This window comes from Mirounga angustirostris, unplaced genomic scaffold, assembly GCF_029215605.1.
Source record: "Mirounga angustirostris isolate CCGP_5_RB_7025 unplaced genomic scaffold, mMirAng1.0.hap1 SCAF_42, whole genome shotgun sequence".
Taxonomy (NCBI): domain Eukaryota; kingdom Metazoa; phylum Chordata; class Mammalia; order Carnivora; family Phocidae; genus Mirounga; species Mirounga angustirostris.
Window position 1 is genome coordinate 245,059 of NW_026991750.1, and position 24,478 is coordinate 269,536.

At 45.3% G+C, this 24,478-nt stretch overlaps 1 protein-coding gene across 1 annotated transcript in view; it reads right to left on the minus strand.

The window, feature by feature from the left end:
* The window catches only part of LOC135363174 (protein kinase C alpha type-like), a 40,265-nt gene extending 25,032 nt beyond the window's left edge, over positions 1-15,233 (minus strand). Inside the window, exons 1-2 of the mRNA XM_064583861.1 lie at positions 15,075-15,233; positions 11,659-11,787 (exon numbers count right to left, since the gene is read on the minus strand). Of these exons, the coding sequence (XP_064439931.1) occupies positions 11,659-11,787; positions 15,075-15,207 (262 nt within the window). The 5' untranslated portion in view covers positions 15,208-15,233. The remainder of the gene's footprint in view (positions 1-11,658; positions 11,788-15,074) is intronic.
* Positions 15,234-24,478: the final 9,245 nt, after the last annotated feature.

Below are 24,478 nucleotides of genomic sequence, written 5' to 3' on the forward strand. Positions count from 1 at the left end.
TCCTTCAGAAGTTCAAGGTTTCAAGGATATTGGAGCCCCTGCTCTCGTGGGAGAGGGGGTTAGGGGATTGAAATAGGCTTCAGGGTCATCCAGAGAAGTGGGGTATTAGTAAGACCTATGAGGCCGCACTGTGCTGGTTAAAACGTGTGGCACACACACGTTCTGGCCTTGTGGGCAGATATCTACCCACAAGAGTTCTGCGGGTACTCACCCAGGCAGCCCATAAACTGAGAGTGGCAATACAAAGCCAAAGAACCATTTCCTGCCCACCCTCCACTCCCGCCATGGTTGGCTGCAGGCAGAGTGACTCAAGGGGAAGGAGATGCCAGTGTGGTATTTTCCAGAACAAGAGTCCTCCGCCCGCCACCTTCCCACTGGGTGTTCAGCGAAGTAGGCACTGCTTTTGATTACATTCCCTGCCTCCAGTGGGTCGAAGCTGGTGAAGCAACACTTTCTTCAACGTAACTTTCCCCAAATTCAGCACCCCCACCTTGAACACTTTTATAGGAAGTTTGCCTTGCATCTGTTCTTGCTTCATTATTCTAGGAAAAAAGGCTTTGACTTGGTTTTAAAAAGGACCCTGACTGTCTTTAATTAACCACAAAACTTGCATTAATTGCCAAGGAGAATGGGTGGTAACATACAGCTACTGTTCTCCTCAGTTGAGATAGTCCCCCGTGGGGGGACACTCTGGCTCAGACCTTCCGCAGGCGGCCATTCCCTACCTTATTCAAATGGGGATATTTTAGAAGAACCCCAGGAGCTAACTTAACTCTTATTTTCTCAGGAAATCTGCATTTTTTTTCCAAGTGGAAATGCCTAGAAGCTGAGATGAACATAGTCTTATGTTTCTCAGCACCATTTTGGTGCTAATAACCAGAGTACGTGTATACACATGAACTGGAGATTCAAAACATTTGAAAAAGAATGTTAGTGTTTGGAAGGGACCAAAAGGCAGCATCTGCCTCTTCTAGCTTTTTAGTGGACAGCTCTTATCCACCTGTGAAGATGAAATGGATCAAAGGAGGAAAAAATCTCTGCATTTATTTTGGGACATTTCCACTGGTGAACCAAATGAACACTGACTGCTCAAGTTTTCCAACCTTTTGGTGGGGCGGTGGGAGGAATACCAAGGGGGCATTTATTTGCTATTCTTTGATTCCCTTAACATCTCCTCTCCCCCTCAAAGAGTTAAAAAAAAAAAAGTTTCCATGACGTGATTAAAAAGACATCATTTGCAAGCTTCTGAGAGATTCTTCACTTGGTGAATGCATTTACTTTCTAGAAGATCAAATTCCTTGCAATAATTTCATGGCAATTAATCTTGTGCTTAAATGATAATCCTATAATTAGAAGCAATTAAAATCCTGCACAAGAATGACCCGCTCAGTCAAGGTCAATGTCCCCGTATGCTAATGGCGTAATCTTGAAAGAAGCCCCAGAATTGTTTCTCTTTTTTTCTCCCCCCCCCCCCCACTCTCTTCCTAGGAATGCAGGCGTTCAAAGCCCATCTTTAAGAATCCAAAAAAAAAAAAAAAAGAAAAGAAAAAGAATGCATTTTCATCTGTTGAAGGGCATCTCGGCTCTTTCCACAGTTTGGCTATTGCGGACAATGCTGCTATGAACATTGGGTGCACATGGCCCTTCTTTTCACTACATCTGTGTCTTTGGGGTAAATACCCTGGAGTGCAATTGCTGGGTCATAGGGTAGCTCTATTTTTAAATTTTTGAGGCACCTCCACACTGTTTTCCAAAGTGGCTATACCAACTTGCATTCCCACCAACAGTGTAAGAGAGTTCCCCTTTCTCCACAACCTCTCCAACATCTGTTGTTTCTTGCCCTGTCAATTTTCTTTCTTTATTTTTTAAAGAGTTTATTTATTTATTCATGAGAGACAGAGAGAGAGAGAGAGAGAGAAGCAGAGGGAGAAGCAGGCTCCCAAGGAGCAGGGAGCCTGATGCGGCACTCGATCCCAGGACCCTGGGATCATGACCTGAGCTGAAGGCAGACGCTTAACGGTCTGAGCCACCCAGGCGCCCGCCCTGTCAATTTTAAAGATTATGTGGTCCATATATACAATGGAATATTACTCAGCCATCAGGAAGGATGAATACCCACCATTTGCATCAACATGGATGGGACTGGAAGAGATTATTCTAAGTCAAATAAGTCAAGCAGAGAAAGTCAATTATCATATGGTTTCACTTACTTGTGGAACATAAGGAATAGCATGGAGGACATTAGGAGAAGGAAGGTAAAAATGAAGGGGGGGAAATCGAAGGGAGAGATGAACCATGAAAGACTATGGACTCTGAGAAACAAACTGAAGGTTTTAGAGGGGAGGGGGGTGGGGGGATGGGTTAGCCCCGTGATGGGTATTAAGGAGGGCATGTACTGCATGGAGCACTGGGTGTTATATGAAAACAATGAATCACGGAACACTACATCAAAAATTAATGATGTATTTTATGGTGACTAACATAATGTAATAAAAATTAAAAAAAAAAAAAAAAGAATGCATTTTCATGGCAGGAACCATTGATGCCAAAGTGGTTGGATGACTGAGGTCCCTGTCAAGAATCCAGGGGCTTAAGATCATCTTAAGCAGGAGACACAGAAGCCACATCACTCTGAGCTTGGACCAGCATATTTTAAGACAAAGGCACACACTGCACTAAGAAAATGCCACACGGCTTTTGCCCTTTGCCCCAGTCTTGCTGCCTCCCATGGATATCCAGTGACTAAGCAGCCAGCATGGAAAGCTATGTCTGAGCCGCCACACAGAGAACCGGGCAGGAGAGCCGGCTGCTAGTTAGGACGCACTTGACATTGAGCTCGGCCACAGACCGGCCAGGATGAGGTACCACAGTCGGGATGTAAATAATGATGTGTTTCTTTGGAGAGGATGAACCTCTTCCTTGGCTGATATGTGTTTTTCGGAAGGATCCCAGAAGTCACATGGCTTCACGAATTAGGATCATTTTAACTTGACCCAGACATAAGGCCAAAATGGGAAGAGTTGCTTGGATCTAAGAGTACGTGGTATAAAGTCAAGTGAATTTTTTAATTCTGTGCCTACTGGAGACTTCTATCATCATCATCTGCTCAACAAACACATTAGGGCACAAATTCGAGGCACTGGGCCGGATATGAGAGGTAAGACACCATCTCTGTCCTCGAAGGGCTAATGGTCTGCTAGGGGACATTAACATGCAGACAAACATAAATGAAATCATATTATAGACATTATAAAAGGTGTGGGGGGAAATGTGTTCGATTTTAGGTAAGCTATAAAATTCGAGGAGAGGCTTCCTGAAGGTATCTGGAGCGGAGTGTTAAAAAGATGTTCCCGAGGGAGTGGGAGACACGGCATAAAAAAGGTGAGGAGGTGGGAAACAGCCTGCCCACTGGGCAAACAGCACATAGCTTTCTTTACGATTGGAACAGGGTGGGGGTGGGGCATCAGGAATAAGACCTGGGGGGGCAGGCAAGGTACTGGCTGCTGAAGGGGTGACACGCAGACATGGGACACCTGGTGTTTGGGAATCCCCCATCAAGGAAGAAGACAAAGTAGATAAATCCCTTGAAAACATGCCAAGAAGCCATCACCTAGAAGCATACCCATTGGAATGGGGCAATCTGCGGGCGCTTTTCTGGTATAAGATACTACTACTCGTTTTTATCTTAGAGACTGTGCCTGTTTTCTTTTGCAAATGTTAAGCACCAGCAAACTCAAGGCAGGTGACTGCCAGAGATGGGTTCTTCCAAGACTGTGGGAATGGGAGAGGGAGGATGGGTCTGCAATGGCAAAGAACCAGAGCCAGTAAGGAAATGCTGGGGGTGGCAGAGTGAGAAAGGCCGGGGGCAGGACCCACGTCTGGCTGACTCGTGCACCATCAGAACACATCCCGAGGGGGTATTTGTTTCCATCCTTCTTTGCCCATTTTAATTCTTTTTCAGCCAGATTCCCTGCTGCCATGTTTGTTTGTTTGTTTGTTTTTAAGACTTTATTTATTTATGTGAGAGAGAGAGAATAAGAGAGAGCATGAGAGGGGGGAGGGTCAGAGGGAGAGGCAGACTCCCTGCCGAGCAGGGAGCCCGATGTGGGACTCGATCCTGGGACCCCAGGATCACGACCTGAGCTGAAGGCAGATGCTTAACCAACTGAGCCACCCAGGCGCCCCTCCTGCTGCCATGTTTATTTCCAGCCATTATCTAAGCCCTGGGGGATGGAGGTTGGGGGAACGATGACAGACCCTCACTCGCCAGGGTGTCAATGGCCCCGTAGTAATTACAGGAGCTGCAGGACCAACACAGAGCAGTCTCACCTGTTAATTGCAGGACGGAAATGTGAAGTTGCAAACACCTGAGCACCAGTATGGGCCACATCCGTGCCAGCACACAAGCTCCCCTCGGCAGGGCCAGGGGTCGGCTGCGGGAGAGAGTGGGAGGCGCGTGCCTGGGCGCTGGGGGTGGAGTGTTCTCCACTTAGCAGCTGTGTGACCTTGGGCAGGCCCGGGAGCTCTTGCAGCCTGCTTCCTTGGTTACACAACGACGATAATGATAGCCCTTTTCTTGAAGCGTTGCTGTGATGAATATATCACAACATTAATATATGGAAAGGCTTCCGATCAGAGCCTGGTACACGGAAGGTACTTAAGTGGATGTTGGTTTCTCTTCTCACAGGACCTAGGCACTCAAGAAACACCAGCAGCTTCTCTGGTTTGCTCTCATGTCTCCTTTTCCACATTTGCTGCTTGTGTTTTGACTGGTTGGCAGTCCACTAGCATCCCCATCGGGAGCTCTGATGTTAGCTCACCTTGGGGCTTCCTTCTAGCTGAGAGTGATCTCTACAGACAGCAACAAAAAGTTCCAATTTATCATTGCCCGATGTTCTGGAGGTTTGGTTTAAACAACTTCATACCAAACCAACAGTGTAGTGGAAAGAACAGTACATCGAATACCTATATACCCTTCACCTAGATTCTCGATCGATCGATCGACCCATCCATCCATCCACCTACTTTAGATTCGCTATGAACATTTTGCCACACAAGCTTTCTGTGTGTACGTACCTACATGTATTTTCAGCTCTTTGGTTTTTTGTTTTTACCAAACCATTTGTAGGTGAGTTGCAGACATTGGCACTGTCCTTCAAAAGCACATCACCATTATCATCCAGAAATTTCACACTGATATAAAAACATTATCTAAAATACCATCCAGGGCGCCTGGGTGGCTCAGTTGGTTAAAATACCATCTAGATTCACATTCCCCACCTCAGCCCCCCACTGTCACCCAAAACCCTTTATAGTTGTCTTTTTTAGATCCAGGATCCAATCAAGTATTACAGGTTGCACTTGGTTGCCATGTCTCCACATTCCTTTACTCAAGAACCATTTTTGTTTCTTGGGACAGTGTTTTAGTTTCTTGGGATGGTGGCATTTTTGAAAAGTCCAGACTGGTTAACAAGCAGAATGTCCCAATATCTGGATTTATCTGCTTCCCCCTCCCCCTCTCATGATTAGATTCAGGTTATAAGATTTTGGCAAAAATACTTGATAGGCAATATCATGTACCTTCTATTACATCACATTAGGAGGCCTACCCTTTCAGTCTGAGCTACGATCAGAACCGGAAGCACTGGTGTGGAGTCATTATCTCTGTCTGCTGCAAGAGCTGAGAAAGAGTAACACCCCAGAAGCAATGAGCACTCCAGCACCCAGACCGTGGATTCTTATTTCCCAGTTTAAAAAAAAAAAAATACCCAGGGCTATTTGGAGATATTAAGTGCAAGGTGGGCTCTTCTGTTCCAGAAAGAAATGAAGTGCTAAAGAGAAAAAAAAAAACAAACAACAAAAAAAACCTGACGGATTACGTCAAAAGGACACAGAGCCAGTTTGAAGGGGCTCCCACTGGCTGTATTTTGAACAATTTGAACATAAAAAAGTGACAGTAGGAAAGAACTCATGAGCCCAAATTGCTACTTTAAAAAATGTAGGGGAGGGGCGCCTGGGTCGCTCAGATGGTTACGCGTCTGCCTTCAGCTCAGGTCATGATCCCAGGGTCCTGGGATCGAGCCCCACATTGGGCTCCTGGCTCAGCAAGGAGCCTGCTTCTCCCTCTCCCTCTGCCTCTCTCCCTGCTCATGCTTTCTCTATCTCTGTCTCAAATGAATAAATAAAATCTTAAAAAAAAAAAAAATGTAGGGGAGGGGCCCCTGGGTGGCTCAGTCGGTTAAGCATCTGACTCTTGATTTCAGCTCAGGTCTTGATGTCAGGGTCATGAGTTCGATGTAGGGGAGAGGTAAAGGAAAAGCTTTTCTTTCAGATGAATGCCAGAAAGTGATCATAGAAGGAACTGCAGAATTAGAAAGTCACATTGTGCAACCATCAGTGTAATAACTGATTATGACCCATCCATGGATGCTAAAACCACTGGGTGGAAGATTGCTGGTCTCCAAGTATGACACCCAGATTCCTTATTTAACAGAAAAGGGTACCCTTGTAGTGGAGGGATCTGATGAAAATACCTGAACTAGGTGATCAAATGTATTATCCCCAATAATGGACAATCGGAAGATACTCGAGGTAAGCAGCTTCTTGCTGACCTCCTCTCTCTATCCCAACCCATAGACCAGCTACATCAGCTGCATCACCGGCCATGTGCCCAAGCTGGATCCAAATCCTACAGCCAAGATTTTTTTTCTTTTTTAAAATTTATTCACTTGAGACAGAGATACAGAGAGAGAGAGCATGAGCAGGGAGAGAGGTAGCGGGAGAGGGAGAAGCAGGCTCCCCGCTGAGTAGGGAGCCCGATGCGGGACTCGATCCCAGGACCCCGGGATCATGACCTGAGCCAAAGGCAGATGCTTAACCATCTGAGCCACCCAGGAGCCCCCCACAGCCAAGATTTTATTTTGTAGAAATTACCTCTGAGTAATACCTTTTCCTTTAAGCAAGCAGCTAGGTCCAGCTCCTTGCTGGCAGCCCCACACTGATTATTATATCCCACAAGCCTGTCTGCCATTGGGAAAAGCATCCCTATAAAGCTTTTGGGCAATCAGTAGTGGGGTACCTGCTCTGCCCCCTTTCCCAGCAGTGACAAAGAAAAGTCAAGGGTCACTGTGAACCTCGGGGTGAGGCGCGGAGTTCAGGCTAGGAGACTGATGCCCTATCCTTGAAAACACAACCAACTGGAACTTAAAATCCTCCTGTTTGAAAAAGAGATATTTAACCTTACTACATGACCCCTAAGAACAGTACAATCTGTGAACTATGAGGACTATAGCCCGGATTCCTTGAAAACGGAAAGACATTTCCTTCCGGCTCTCCCCACCTCACACTCCAAATTCTCTGAGTCCTGGACTGTGCGAGCTTCCTAAACACACCATGCCCTTCCCCGGCGGCTGCATCTTTATCTGAAATGTCCTCCCGGCTTCCCTGTCACTGGCTACACGGAGCCGTCTGCAGCTTCCGCAGGGCGGGTGAGGCATGGCTCACCCCAGCTCCCGCTGCACTTAGAGGTATCTGGCAAAACAATGAATCGTGGATCACTACATCAAAAACTAATGATGTATTGTATGGTGACTAACATAATAAAAAAAAAGAAAAATAAAGGCACCTGGCATACCCACCTGGTCGTCCCTTTTTTATGTCTTAATCCATCCCCCCACCCCACAAAGACCACACATTCCACAATAAGGGCCATGTCTTAATTATCTTTGCTTCCTTGGCACCTTGAGAGAGCCGAAGACATGCTCAATAAGTATATAATGAATGGGTGAATCGAAGAATCAATGATTGTTACCCAAAGCTGAGTCTCACTGCCTTGACTGTGTAGGCTCCACGCTCATAAGATGGAAAAACACACAGAGGGAATATTATTGCTTCATCACAATACCGTGATGACCAGTCTTGATGGCTGGGGTGGAGAGACATGGGCACCAAACTGCAAACTGCCCTAGAAGGCAGACCCGTTTGCTGCAAGGAGCCTCAGATCCTGCCCCGAGCCTTCCCCTCCCCCTCGGAACTCGCAGGAGAACTTCGATCTCTAAGCCAAATTAACCACCCGGAGTATTTGAGAAAAATGAGATTCTTCTGCAGAATGATCTGTTTGTGGGAGACATGTGTTCCTGCAGCAGCTGTAAAGCACGATATTTTTTCCATTTCCTTACAACAGTAAATTGAAAATTTGTTTCCATGAGGGAATTCTTTTTTTTTTTACCATTCCTCCAAAAACCAAATAAAAAAGCACCAAGAATGTAGAAAACCTATTAAAATCGCATATTGAAAGAAATAAAAATGACACTGTTCAGATAACATCAGCACCACTGCCCAGAGGCAAAAAATTAAAAATATACCACTAAAACGGAGGCCTTTCCCATAAATACCATACTGATCTAGAAAGGAGACTCATGTCTGATTTCAAAAGGCTGATTTCTGTTTTACTTTTATTTACTTTTATTTACTTTACTTTGGGAATTATGTTCAATTTGAGCGATTCTGCACAGGTAAAATGGAGCTGAGCTAATCTAACCATCAACACAGCTGCTCAGGGGTTAAGTGCATTTTTGAAGATAACACTTGCATTTGGACATAAGCTCTGCTCGTTATGGTTCGTTGTTTACACCTGCATTCTCATTAAAGCCAGGCTGCTTCCGCCATTCCATCTGGGCCCTTTACTGGAACTCTTCTTCCTCTGCCTCTCAAATAACTGCGGTTCTCAGTTCCCTTCTCCACGATTACCGTTTAGCACCCACCTAGTCAAGCATTTAATTTTGCATGCACTTGGATGTCCATTAATTCCTTCATGAGTTCCTTTTTTGCTCCCCTGGTTTTAATCTCTCATTGGGACCTTCTGTACCCTCACAGAACCTGTGGAGTGCTGAACAGGGGTTTGGTGAATATTTATGGGTTTGCTATTTATTCAAAAGAAGACTCTTTAATTAATATGAGAGAATGGGGAGGTTCACAGCCTCAGGACTGAAAGCAAGGGTCAGACGTGGATTCAAGCTCCAGCACCGTTGCTTTCTACCTTGTAACTTGGAACAATGTCTTCCTTTCTCTCAGCTCATTTGCACATCTCAAAATTGAGGATAATAATAGCACTTTATGGCATTGTTTGAGGGGTCAATGAAACAAGGAATAAAAAGCACTTAGCACAAAGAAAAGTCCAGTCTCATGAACAGTAAGTACATACCAAGCACCCAATGCGTGGTACCTATTGTTATTGAAGACATGCCTCCCGACAAATCTGTGCCTGAACTATTGTTAGGAGGCTGGGCAGGTCATGCAGGAGAGGGAGCTGTCGGCAGCTTCTGCTTTGCTTTGTATCCCCGGCAGTCTTTTCATACTGGATTAAGAGAAATCTGGTGTCTTCTCTTTGGCTCTTTAAAATAATTTCTAGTGATCACTACAGGTACACAGATATATATATGTATTTTTTTACAAATTTACCAGGTAGTATTTAAAAATGTATCTACTTTGAGGGGCACCTGGGTGGGTCAGTCGGTTAAGCATCTGCCTTCACTCAGGTCAGGATCCTGGGGTTCTGGGATCGAGTCCCGCATCGGGCTCCCTGCTCAGCTTGGGGGGGGGGCGGTTGTCTGCCCCTCGCCCCAGCTCATGCTCTCTCTCACTCCTCTCCCTCGAATAAATAAATAAAATATTCAAAAAATAAAAAAAATAAAAATGTGTCTACCTTGATACTTACCCTATGGATATACAGAAATATTAATACTGGGGGCAGGAGGACTGGGTGAAGGGAACCCTGTACTACTTCCAAAATTTTTTTTTTATTTGTACCATGAGCTCTACTTGTTATGGTTTATTATTTATATTTGTGTTCTCACTACATCAAAGTTAATTCTGATTCTGATAATCTAAAATTACTCTAACTTAGGAGTTTAATACAAATGATTACCTATTAGTTACCTCCCTGAGTTTTGCTTTCCATACTTAGGATTACATTTCCTTCACACAAATAACAACCATATTTTAAACACAGATTTGCTATTGATTGAATTATGTGTCCTCCCAGAATTCATATGTTGAGCCCCTAACCCCTAAGGTAATGGGAAGCCCTGGCCCCTTGAATATGGGGCCCTGGGGAAATAATTGAGTCGTGAGAGTGTGTCTTTTAGACACACCAAAGCGCTTGCTTCCTCTCTCTTTCCATCCCCAAGTGAAGACGCAGCTAGACAACCACCTACGAACCAAAAAGGACAGTCCTCACCAGGAACCAAATTAGCACCTGGATCTTGGACTTCCCAGCTTCCAGAACTGTGATCAATAAATGTCTGTGTTTAAGCCACCCAGTCTATAGTATTTATGACAGCATCCAGAACTAAGACAATGTTCCAGTTCTTATCGATACTAACCCTGAAATACCTTATCTCTACTTATTAGCAATTAAACATTTAACTATTAAATGTACCACCTGCTTGACTTTGCGCCAGCCACATAATTTCTTGGTGCCTTCATCCCTAAAGTAAGGATAATAAAGTAGACTTCCAGCTAGGTTTAGAGAAGTGAACTGTGCGACGTGCTCACAAAGTGCCCCTTTTGTGGGGACCACTCGTGGCGGCTGCTGTCGCCACTGTTATTAAACTCTTGCTGGATTCATATCCACAGAGCGGAGCTGTATCTATGCAAAGCACTTTAGACGGAGTTTCAAGACGCCTGGCCTAGACTGTTGCTCTAAGTTAGACTTGTTGGCTTTCGCGTGTGGAAGATCTATGTCTACTTCAGTGAAGGGTGCTGTCTCCTAGGCTGATTCTGCAGAGCCATGAATCAACTCTTGGCCATGGCAGGGCAATGAGCATACGGGTCCCAGGACAACACTCCTCATTGTGCTGCAGGACGAGCCTGACCTTCCTCGACCGTGCACCATATGCCCCCACAGGGCCTGGGGCGTCTGGGGCTGTGAGCTTCTCGAGGCTCAGAGAAGACCGTGGAAAACTCAAGCAGCACCGTATGGTTGCGGCTTTTATTATGGGAGAAGGCACGGCGCAGGTCCAGTGTGCTTTGCTGTATTCAGAAACAACATGAATGAGGGCTGAGCCTTTAGAAACTCTCGCCAGGGCATTCTTGTCTAGCAGCGAGCTCTGCCCCTCACCATTAAGCTCCGACCGGTCCCCCGCGAGGTCTATTACACTGCCCACAGCAGCAGCTTGATAGCAGAGAAAAAACAGGGAAATGTTTAGCCAATAGGCCTTCTAACTTTCTGCTTCCGAATCCCTTGCCGCATACTGCTTTCTGGTCATTTTCTCCCAAGCTGCATGCTCCCTGCCCCCCATACAGGACTTTGACCAGGTGGGAGCCTCAGCAGAGAAGAGAACGAGTGTAAGGCTGGGGCCCTGGCTGCCGGCCCGGAGGACAGAGTGGACCCCACCGACAGTGTCAGTCCAATGTCAGTCAGTCCCTGCTTCCCCCCCCCCCGGCACCAGGGGACAATACGCCAGCCAGGGCAGTTAGGACTCTGCTGGAGTAGCTGGGAGGTCGGCGTACAGAGCAGTCTCCAGGGAGACGTGTCCATGGGAAATCGGTGGCTCTGAGTCTGAGCGGCCCCGAGGCCAACGATGAGCCCCTGCCTCGGCGTCAACCTGGCCTCAACCCGAGCGCCCAGGGAGAAGCTGCGCGGCGAGCAAGCCTTACCAGTGACGTGGAGCTTCTCGTCGGTGACCTCCGCCTTCAGGTAGATGCGGCCCCGCTTCTCCGTGTGGTCCATCCCGCAGAGGCTGGGCACGTTTATCACACACTGCTTGTGCACGTTCATGTCACAGGCTGTGGAATCGGGAAAGCGAGGGGTGAGGCTGACAGATGGGCTCAAGCCACCGCTTCCTCGGTGTTGTGGTGTGTGAGCGCAAGTGAAAATGAGCTACCCTCTAGCTCGATACTTCGCTATGATGTTTTTGGTGACTCGGAGAACTGTTAGCAGATGTCTTTATAACACAGGCTTCATGTGAAGGACAATATCCTTAAAATACCTGGGTCATATTTTCCAGTCGTAACTGAAGCAAAATCCCCCCGGGCCTGCTCTTCCATGCTTCAGATATATATATATATATATATATATATATATATATATATATATTTAAGATTTTATTTATTTGCGAGAGAGACAATGAGAGACAGAGAGCATGAGAGGGAGGAGGGGCAGAGGGAGAAGCAGGCTCCCCGCCGAGCAGGGAGCCCGATGTGGGACTCGATCCCGGGACTCCAGGATCATGACCTGAGCTGAAGGCAGTCGCTCAACCAACTGAGCCACCTGGGCGCCCATCAAATATTTAACTAATAAAAAATCTAATTTCTTTCCTTAGTTAACTCTGTCTTTTCAAGAAGGCTTAAGTACGTTGCCTTTTTTTTTTTTTTAAGAACTTATATTTGAGATTTTAAACCTGTCTTCAAATATTTAAATATTATTCTAAGTAAAACAAATACACGCCTGGCATGATAAGCCATTCCTTACCAGGTGACATTACATGGGTGAGACAGGGAGGAATAAAAAGATCAGTCTCAGCGCAGTGAACCAAAGAAACCCTGAAAAGAATCCTGCGTGAACACAAACATAAGACTCTGTGTAGGCGTTCTAGCCCTACTGTCCTTGTACCTTCAGGCTTCCCAAAGGGGCCACGGCCACTGGAATCCTCACACAACCTCGACAGGATGCTACAAGGCTCTTCCGTAACCTTCAAGGTGGAGCCTTCACGCTCAAACGAGTGTTTTTTGAGTGATTAACATGGTGGAGTAAATTGCAAAAAGCATTGCAAATAACGTATACTTGCTATGATTCGATACAGGAAGGATAATGCGCACAATGAGGAAAGAACCATCCGCTGCTTCACACATGTGGATTCTGTTTAGGTTTCTATTTCCAAAGCTAACCGTTCCAAATCATGCACCACCTCGATGCAGCCCATATAAAGGCTTCTTGACAAGGCGGGCCGTTGACAGGAGGTGTGTTCACCAACTCCTATCTTGAAGTGCTGGGGCAGAATTGCAACTTCAAAGAAATTAATGCCAGCCTCTCTGCAAAGGAGAAGCACAGCGGGGAGGGGAGCATGGGAGGCGTGAGCACCCTGGGTGGAATTCTTGTCTTGGCTGCACCATGAGCGGCTTTTCGATCTTGGGAAGCTCAAGCATTCTCTCTGATTCTGTCTCCTGCTCTGCAAACCAAGAGGCTGGTCTGGACAAGGGGCTGCTCATGTCTTTCCCCTACCAAGCAGAGCTGTATATGGTATTCTAACCCTGCAATGTGTGAAGGCACAGGGAGAGGTTCCCTGTCTGCAGAAGTGAAGTGAAGGGGTTGGGCTCCTGGCACCCATCTGCTTACCTGCCTCCCTTGAGGAAGGAGCATGGGGAGCAGCCCCAGAAGCCCTATGACTCCGAGGAAAAGAGTTTAAAACAAAAGACGACAAAACAAAAAGCACTGGTCTGGGTCAGCGGTTTGCAACTTTTTTTTTTTTTTAGTAATGGAACCCATTTTTCAAACAAAATCTTAAGCAGCGTCCGAACATAGAAACCAGATGAGTGTTACTTCATCAGCAAAAACTTAGCTAATAAATGTGAACTGATACCATTTATTTATTACAAAGACATGCATGGATCACCAGTAAAGCCCTCTGACCCAAACAAAATTTTGAAACCAGCTGTCTCAGTCCCGCTCTGACAACGCACTCACTTCTGTACTCGGGTGGAGTCGTCTAGATCTGTCGCAGGAGAGTATGCAGAAATGGTAAACACTGCCCAACAACATGCAAGCTGGTGGACTCCTCGGTTAGGCGGAAATGGCGGGAGAAACGTGATTACACATCCTGCCCAACGAGTGAAGCTGGTAACAGGGTCTCCGCCATCACCTCCAACTTGTCAAGCTCAAGTGCGTAACACATTCAAGGGTTCACATGTGTTCCATGGTTTTAAAAGAGTTCAAAGGTAGATTTACAAATGCACTTAGGATTTGCACTTGTAGAACCCCTGAAAACCGTGTCTTTGGAGTCTGAGGGTTTCTCAAAACACAGAAAATGACTGGCCTGGATCATCACAAACGTTTCGTTTAGGCTATTAAATTGGACAGCTTTCCAAGGCGAAGGACCCCTGTGTGCTGACAAATATCCATACGCTCTACAATGTTCACTTAATCTTGGTTCTTATATACATGCTATCTTTGCTCCATGTAGAATACACATAGAAAGATTTTGGCCATAAATGGCAGTAATTAATGAATGGCAACATACTGGTATTTCCGTTACACTTCCCTGTCTACTAGAAAAACAGGTTCAATAATTACCTTTTTATGCCCTGAAAGTACACATCTTTATTTAAACACATAAATGGCCTGGGGAATCTCATAAGAATTATCAAAGCAAAGAGTTTCCAGAGTTGTTTTTCTTTCTACCTGCTACTTGATGATGATACACACAGAACAAAAAAGGGAGAATGGAGGGGCTGATGCCTTTCTTGTCCATGGCCTTCAGTGATTTCATCTCTAACTGGACTGATAGAAATTTGGTCCGTCCACAAACACGCAGCCGGGCGAGTGAACTTCAGATGTCTGATTTTTATTTTCATCGTAGTTTCAGTTTTAAGGAGAGCCTACTGGATTTTTCCACAGTCCACCCACTAATTAGAGACACAGGAAGATAATGACTATGGTTGCTTAGCTTATTTTGAAGCCTAACCAAATGTGGAATCTGGAGGTGGGGATTCTTCTTTCAACACATGGCATTTGCTTTGGGGTTGGACTAGCCTGCATTTTACAGTGACTGAAGATTTCTACCACACACACACACACACACACACACAACCCATGACAGCACTAACTTCATTTATAAATTGGGTGGGGTTGTTTTTTTGTTTTTGTTTTTGGTTCACAATTAGGCAAGTAAAGAGTTTAATAAATTAGTACTTTGACAGTAGAGAGGTCCTACACTTTTTTCGGTGTGGTATATATTTGAACGAGTTCTTTTTATTGATGAGTTGATGCTGAAAGGGTAGTGAAGCTGAGATGCTCTGTAAACCCTGGGCATAAGCTGCAGAGCCTCACCATCTACTGGAAAAGAAAACTTACTTACTGTCACATTTCATCCCTTGATGGATAAGTCCATACAGCAAGGACCCACAGTGATCACAAAAGGTGGGGCTTCCATAGGTGTGGATTTTGAACTTGTGCTTGCTTCTGGGGTCCTGCGGGGAGAAGAAGCACATTGTTCATTCCATCATTAAAGGAACACATCTTTGGACTGAGCCAAGGTCAGGCCCCACCACTTCCCCCCCTCCGCGTGTCAAGGTTCAATAGCACAAGGCTGTGTGCCATTCTCTGGGATAATACAACCAGTGGTGGCGACTTTGCCACATCATGTTTTATTTTTTTTAAAGATTTTATTTATTTATTTGAGAGAGAGAGAATGAGAGACAGAGAGCACGAGAGGGAGGAGGGTCAGAGGGAAAAGCAGACTCCCCGCTGAGCAGGGAGCCCGATGTGGGACTTGATCCCCGGACTCCGGGATCATGACCTGAGCCGAAGGCAGTCGCTTAACCGACTGAGCCACCCAGGCGCCCCGCCACATCATGTTTTAAAAGGCTGCCCATTTTGGGTCATACGATAAATACCCGTGTTTCCTCTCTTTACGGGGTGTAATTTGCACACACCAGGGTTTCCAGCAATGTTGCCACTTTGGGAGGTAGAGTCATAAAACTGCTTGAGGGCAGGCATGGTGTTTTAGATGCCGTAATACTGAGGTATCTCTGGTGCCCAGCGCAGGCTGCAGCAGAGGATAGACACGAAGTCAGGTTGTATTTTTGAAGCTGAACTGAGTGACCCTGGATCCGCTCAGTGGAGTTGGGGTGATCTCCTTTTGGGCAAGTTTTCTAGAAATACAGTATTCAGACCAGATATGCACCCAAACCAACAGAGACCTCTTCCTGCTTCTGCACTATTTCCAAAGCATCATATGCATTTGCATGGGCAAACTCCAGGATAATCAGGTGAAAATTGGAAAACGATCTGAAAGTACACTTCCCATAGCCCCCTGCTGCAATTTCATTACCTTCCCTAGCATAACATACAAATTACTGAAGGTACAAGACAGCTTTCTCTCAAGTAGCCTTTTTGTTCATCAATTCACAGATTACAGATAAGGAAATAAACATTATACACAGCAGAGTGTCATAACCAAAGAGCACGGACTCTGCAGTCAGATTGCCTGGGTTCCGTCCCATGGCTACCACCTCCCAGAAGCGTGACCTTGGACAAATAACTTATCCTTTCTGCCTCATCTGTAGACTGGGAAATCAACAGTGCTTATCTTACGTGGCTGTTACGAGGACAAAACAAGTCAGTCCTACTAAATGCTTAGGTGGGTCCATCTATGTCGATTAGTGCCTCTGTTTCTTGGACCTCTGTTTACTAATATGCAAAAGTGGAGGGTTGAGCCGAAAGACCTTTATGTCCTGCTTGAAATATAAAACAATTTCATTCCTCAAGTCCGTATCAGGACACTTCCTTATTAAATTCCTCCTCCTGAATCATTCTAATTTTGTGGCCCAAATCAGCTGTAAATACAGAGCTGCCATTAACTGAATTAAGGAAGGTAACAGTGGAGCAGGGTTTTGGTGAAGGGCCGGAGATTAACACCTCCACTGTGACATGGTGAGCCTGACTTCTCCTTTAGTCTAGTGTTCCTTTGTGTAAAGATACACAAAGAAAGCTACTCTTGGCTTTTGACCTTCTAAGAGCCTAGGTGCTCGTGGTTTGAGAGAATTTTAGAGGTGATTTTGATTTTATAAGGTGATTCATCTTTTGGTTGACTTTGAAACCTAAGTTTCATATCCAAGCCACATATGCCAATGAATTATACAGTTGACCCTTGACCGTTGTGGGGGTTAAGGGCATCGACACCTATTCCCCCACAGTTGAAAATCCACGTATCACTTTTGACTCCCCAAAAACTTAACTACCAATAGCCTACTGTGGACTGGGAGCCTTAAGGAGAACATGAAACAGTCGATTAACACATATTTTGTATGCTGTGTGTAATACATACAGCCTTATAATGAAGTAAGCTAGAGAAAAAAACGTTAAGAAAAACAAAATACATTTAATGTAGCATACAAAATCCAAGTGTACGTGGATCCATGCATTCAAATCTATGTTGTTCAAGGGTCCACTGTAATTACAACTTTTTAAAGTCATGAATTTTAAAATGCTGGAAAATTTCAATCATGCAGAATAGTATAGAGATATTAAACAAAACATGTAAGCACCATTCAGACTTGATAAATGTTAGCATTCCCCCCGATTTTTCATTGTTTGATTATCTTCGTTCTACAGAGACATTAGTGACCTTCAAAGTCATGTGGTCAGTGAATAGTCAAGATAGGATTTGACCAATATCTGCATCTTTAACACTGAGTCCCACCCAAGGGCTTTAAAAACATCCATCTGGAATGAAGATTTGGCTCTTAACTTTTTTTTAAACAAAGTTTTATATTTTTAACACTTTTTTTAGATTTTATTTATTTGAGTGTGTGCCCGCGCACGCGCGCGAGAGTGTGCATGTGTGCAAGAGGGTGCGCACGCACGAGAGAGCACAAGCAAGGGGGAAGGGCAGAGGGAGAGGGAGAAGCAGACTTCCTGCTGAGCAGGGACCAACCCCCCCCCACCTCCTGGTGCGGGGCTCAATCCCAGGACCCCAGGATCATGACCTGAGCCAAAGGTAGACACTTAACCAACTGAGTCACCCAGGCGCCCCAACACAACATTTTTTTTTTTGCTTTTTTTTTATTCTTATGTTAATCCCCATACATTACATCATTAGTTCTAGATGAAGTGTTCATGATTCATTGTTTGTGCATAACACCCAGTGCTCCATGCAGAATGTGCCCTCCTCAATACCCACCACCAGGCTAACCCATCCTCCCACCCCCCTCCCCTCTAGAACCCTCAGTTTGTTTTTCAGAGTCCATCGTCTCTCATGGTTCGTCTACCTCTCCGATTTCCCCCCCTTCATTCTTCCCCTCCTACTACCTTCTTCTTCTTCTTTTTTTTTTCTTAACATATATTGCATTATTTGTTTCAGAGGTACAGATCTGAGATTCAACAGTCTTGCACAATTCACAGCGCTTACCAGAGCACATACCCTCCCCAGTGTCTATCACCTGGTCACCCCATCCCTCCCACCCCACCCCCGACTCCAACAACACTCAGTTTGTTTCCTGCGATTAAGAATTCCTCATATCAGCCAACACAACATTTTTTAAAACAAGTTTACCACCTGTTTTGTAAATAAAGTTTTATTGGAACACAGCTATGCTTGTTCATTTACATATTTTCTGTGGCTACAATGGCAGAGTTGAGTAGACAGAGCCCACAAAGCCTAAAATATGGCTACAAAGCCTAAATTATTAGCGATCTGGCCCTTACAGAAAACCTTTGCCAATCTCTTCTGGACCATGGTTTTCTCTATAAGGCACCAGCACCACCTGGAACTTGGCGGAAATTATTTAGCCCCTACCCAGACCAAATGACTCAGAAACCCTGTGAGGCCTCAAGCTGCATGTTTCAACAAGCCCTTCAGGTGATCCTAACGTTGGCAGGTACACTGAAGACTGGGAGCCACTGCTAGAGAAGGTTATTTGACAAATATCTAGTAAGTGCCTACTGGGTACGAGGTGCAGGTGTGTGTGAATGATTAGCAGTATCGAGTTGGGTCATCAGTTTACTTTCTAAATGTCCCTTAGGGTGTGAAAAATCAACGCCATCCCTGGGAGATTATTTTCCTTAGCGAGGAGTAGCTGTGAGTACAGGCTTAAGTACAGGCTTAGCCTTTCACCATTAGAGCATTGCACCAATCTTTCCAATATCCCAGATATTAGGCCGAATGTTGAGGGCACAGGACAGCATCAGTATCCATTAAAAGTCCCCATGTTGACAGCAAAGGTTACGTCCTACCCTGCGGAGGGCAAAGAGGATGCCAGGGGAAAGGAAGCAGCCAGCTTCCCCTGCAGAAGCAAGGCATCAACAAGTGGCACTAAATAAACAAACATGGCAGCTCACACACAGCCCTCTGGAGCCTGGGTGGGCCAGGCAGCTCCAGGGCGGCTGTCCTGCCAGTTGGTTGTCACACAGATCTCTATGAATGTGGCACACGGGCAACTCGCTTCACTTTTCAGGAAAATCTAAGTCTTACTCATCCGATCCCCATATGGCATCTTCAGGCCCCAACCGTTTGGAGGTGTAGGAAGAGAGCAAACCGTTACTTCCACCTCCTATAGAAGTCTGGAGAATGACCAAGCCTTGGAGTCCTCATGCTCCGAAATCACGAGTGGCCAAGGATCATGCCTATGTTAACGAGAATAACAGTAACACAATAATGGTAACACCCTTTTGTTGATCTTCAAGTGCGTGCAGGTGCTTTACCATGCCCATGACCTCTCCTACAAAGAGAGCATCTCCCAGGATTCTGGAGACCTGTGGTCAGACTCTAGTCTTGACACAAACTCAACAACTTTGGACAAGTCATGTCACTTACTTACAGAGCAGAAATAAAACCAGTCTGCCTATGTCATAGCCTGGGGGTGGGGCCTATCTTCGGGAATGTATGAGACAGGGCTTTGCAACCCAAAAACCCCTAGACAAATACAAGATTATAATTATCTTATCCTTGGAAGTAAAGTCCAAGATGCCCAAGGTTTTCCAATGATACTTTAGTGACTTGGGTCAGAATGGGAAGGAAGGAAGAGGAAAGCTGATCAACTTTGGGGCTCACGGGTGGCTGGAGTGGAGGCCAAGTTGGCAAGGAGGCAGGGGACTTCCTCTGGGGTCCTGAGTTCCTGTCCTCTGCTCTAGAGTGGCCTTCCCAGGCAAGTGCCCCGTGCTGGGTGGTGAACTGTGAAACAGCCCGCCAACCCAACCTGCCTGTTCTCCGCTCCCACCCTAAGGACGGCTCATCTCTGTCTCCACGGAAATGGAACTCAGGAGTACAGACATGCATTTCCAGTCGTATTAATCTCACCTGGTCTGACAAAAGAAACCACAGTGTTAGCTAAAGAGCTAGGACTTACAATGATTTACAGAAGCAACTGTCCCGAAAAGCTCCCAGGTTCTTTCTGTTCCTATTCATAGCTGCTAACTAGTGGTGTGCTTTACTCCTTTGGGCTCTGATTTCCTCATCGGGAATCTGAAGGGACTAGGTCAGCACTTTCAAAGGGGCAGATTCCCCAGGGCCATCCAGCTGTCAGGAGGTGCCCATGGGCTGATGAGGGTGAGGGAGGGAAGCCAGAGCTAAAATACCAGTATGAAAACAACCACATAAGAGGATCTCTTTGATTCTGTCTTGCTTCTAAAAAGAAAACAAGCTTATGGGGTGCCTGGGTGGCTCAGTCGGTTGAGCGGCTGCCTTCGGCTCAGGTCATGATCCTGGAGTCCCGGGATCGGGTCCCGCATCGGGCTCCCTGCTCGGCGGGGAGTCTGCTTCTCCCTCTCCCGCTCCTCCCTCTTGCTCTCTCTCTCAAATAAATAAATAAAATCTTAATAAATAAATAAATAAATAAATAAATAAATAAATAAATAAATAAATGAAGGGCGCCTGGGTGGCTCAGTCGGTTAAACGACTGCCTTCGGCTCAGGTCATGATCCTGGAGTCCCGGGATTGGGTCCCGCATCGGGCTCCCTGCTCGGCAGGGAGCCTGCTTCTCCCTCTGACCCTCCCCCCTCTCATGCTCTATCTCATTCTCTCTCTCAAATAAATAAATAAAATCTAAAAAAAAAAAAGAAAAAGAAAACAAGCTTTTAATTTTTATTCTGATATAATTTAAGACTCACAGCCATTTGTAAAAATAGCGCGGACTGTTCCCATATATGCTTTAGCCGGCCTTCCCCAGTGATCACGTCTCACATAACCACAGCACACTGGCAAAACCAGGACCCTCACACCATGACAAGGGCCTTAACACACACTTCAGGGTGTCCCCAGATCGCGCACATGTAATTCCAATGCGTGTATTTTTTTTTTTTTTTTTTTTAGATTTTATTTATTTGACAGAGAGAGACACAGAGAGGGAGGGAACACAAGCAGGGGGAGCAGGAGAGGGAGAAGCAGGCTTCCCACTGAGCAGGGAGCCCGATGCGGGGCTCGATCCCAGGACCCTGGGACCATGACCTGAGCCGAAGGCAGACGCCTAACGACTACCACCCAGGCGCCCCTCCAATGCGTGTATTTTATTGTACAGCTTATGAACTAAATACACTGTTTACTGAACAGGGAATGCACTAATATTTGCTGGATAAATACCACGAATTCAAGCAGGCCACCACCCAAGGAGTGTCTACTGCGATTTATCAAATACATAACCCACTGGATCTCGGGACAGGGTCGTGGGAGGAATCGTCCAAAGATTGATCTGAAAAGTAGAATCAGAATGCTCTTCTCTAAGTAAAGAAAACATGCGTTATTTCCAAACCTTTCTGACCAGCTTTTCAACACCAAATAATTTCAGGGCACAGGCTGAGTGAGCGCTCACCCAAGTGACGGTGCCAGCCAGGGGTCGTGGCCACTGAAAGTGTGTAAGTCACGGGCTTTCCAACTGGTGTGTGTAACCCAGTGTTGTTCTGGCCGTGCCCTCCACCTGGCCCAACCATCTTATGCCAAGACCCCACACACCAAAACACCAAACACGGTCATAACAAAGCTGCTTCCTCCTCCCAGAAGCCTCTCCAGACTCTCCAGCACCAGGCACACTTTTCTTCTTTCCTCTGGCCTACCGAAACACGTGACTTCGGTCTTTCTTATGGCACTTCCACATCCTGCTACTTAGGAGGTTATTACTCTACCTCCTCTTTCATGTTTCCTTCATTTATCACACACACCCACACATCAGAGACACACACACCTGAAGGACATGCACCAGAGTCCAAGGGATGGTCCTAAAGCTCCCTGCTGAACTTGCAGCTGGACCAGAACCAAGGCTAGAATAAAGTTTTAGTAGTAACCTTCTCTCCAAGCTTCCTGGAAACTGGAGCAGAAAGGGAAAAGAAACATACTGAAGTCCTCTAGGACTGCAAAGCCACCTGGATGCCCCAGACAGGCACCTGTCTCATTTTCCTCTAAAACCGTTTGTCTCCCACACGGTGAACCTTCAGTGACTGTGTACGGAGTCTTCAACAGAGCAGAGTTTTACCACTATTCACCTGAGGATTCTAGATAAAGTTATCCCACATATTAGTTATGGTAATCTGGCCTCACTTTAGGACCACAAAGCAATGGCTGGTATACTCCAAGCCTTCACTATTACCACGTTAGTAACATTTCCCTATTTAATGCAATACATGTAAATCTGACTTTTTTTTTTTTTTTTTTACTTCCCTAGACACTGGCAGCCTCTCATTAAGTGGAGTATGAAACCTACTGTCACATGTCACAAGCCTGATAATGAAAGGGGGAGCCATTCAGCTCCAATGTTTCTGTCGTAGATGCGGTTGGGGAGAGAAAAAGAAGTCTCTTGACTCAACCAATTTTCATAAGCACGAATGAAGTCTAACCCACAAATCTAAATCTAGACCTCTTAGAGGAAAGTACGAAATGAAAATTTCAAGTTCTACCGAAAGCATCTGCTGGTCCGTTTCTCATATCTTAGTTTTATAATACGGCAACTTAATTAGCTTTCCTTGCAGACATTGCTCTACATTTCTACCAGGACTTGTCAGTCTTTTGTCAAAATCATCACAGCCACCGTCATTATGCAATGTGCTAAAAATAAATCCAAGGGTCTATGCTGCACAAAATTTTGATACTGATGAAGCCTTAAATGTCCTAGATGTCTTCTTGTCGTGTTGTCTATAACCATCTGGAAGGTGTGCTCGAGGTAAGCTTTAAATGATGGCCTTCAAGGTTGGCGTCCACCAATGCATAATGTGAAATCCCCACACACCGGGAGGGAGGCAGTCAATGGTGCCTTTTGATGTTTACATTTGAACAGACATCATTTCAAATGCCCTTTTAATTTGATGAGTAAAATAATGGCAGTCTTTTGGCTAGAGGTCAGCCTGCCGTGAATTTTCCACCCATATTTGAATGCCTCTGAAATGCCCCACAGGTTTCTCACAGAGCACCAAATGGCTGTCATTGAGGGCCAGAGTTCAGACTTTTAAGAGTTTCTGGAAAAGACTCTGTTTTTAACCGAGCGAAGCCTGCAGGGTAACTGCCTTAATCGCCGAGAGCAGTGTGGCTCCTTCAAGCTGCTCCTTCTAAATACCAAAGAAAATTCTCCCCTTTCACCATCTGATGTGTTCTCATGAATCATACTTTAAGCCAAGCCTGGGTCTAAATGTCACCCTCATGCTGACTCTACAAGCAACACCAAAAACATTGCTCCAAGGGTGAATCTGGCATCATTTCTGAGACCTTAAATTTCTTGGGAAGCAGTTTTTTTTCCCCCCAATAATTTTAAAAATTCCTATTTAAATTCTTTTATGTTGAGAGTATTCGTTTATGAGAGAATATTACCAAACCAGATCCTATGAGCAGGGTGATTTTATGTGACTTGGATATCACCATAATTATTACATTGGACACCCATGTACTGAGCAAAGCTCCCACATCCCTTCCCGGGCTGTAGGGATAAGCCTGGTCAACTGTATTTGGGTGTAGGGAATGCCTTTGATTACACTGGTCTTGTTGAATGTTGCCTGTACTAAGGAAGAACCAAAGAACTTCCATTTCTGGTGAGTTAATTTTTGATCTTAATGTAACCCTACTTTATTCTGATGAATAACATTTATCTTTACAGTTGAACTAACTTGTCAAGCCAGGCTTTGCTAGTAGTAGGATTTCTATGGGTCCTTCGCCCAGTTGTGCAAGATGCTGTAATCATTAAATACAAAGTGGCAAACTCTTTAAAAAAGAGTCCACATAAATCTCTACCTGCAAGACAGTGGCTAAATAAACCATAATATATTTATACTACGGAATACTAGGTAGCAGTTAAAGCAAATGAGCTAGATCTTTTGGTAACAACATGGACAGATCTCCAAGATAGATTGCCTAGTGAAAAGAGCAAGCCACAGAATGGAACATAAAAAATGACATTTACGTAGAAGACAGAATCAAAGACAACCCCCAGATATAGAACAATAATACAGCTTTTCTCTAGATAGATATATAAATAAAATGCCTCTGGGAAAGTGCGGTGACAGACTAGATTCAGAAATGACAGTGAGAGGAGGCTTTATCTGAAAAGAGTTAAAAGTTAAAAAGAATGAATTCATACATTATCTATGCAATCCAAATTACCTTGAATCCTAGCTGAATATATTTGGTTATATTTCACCTGGACCATGAGATGCCATGAGAGGGACAGCTTACACATGTTGAAGAAATTGGGGCACAACTGCTCTATTTGGTGATAAACGGACCGTGTCTATAGCTTCTCCAGCAATCTGCTGGGAAGGTGTCTATATGAGCTCACTATGCAGATATTT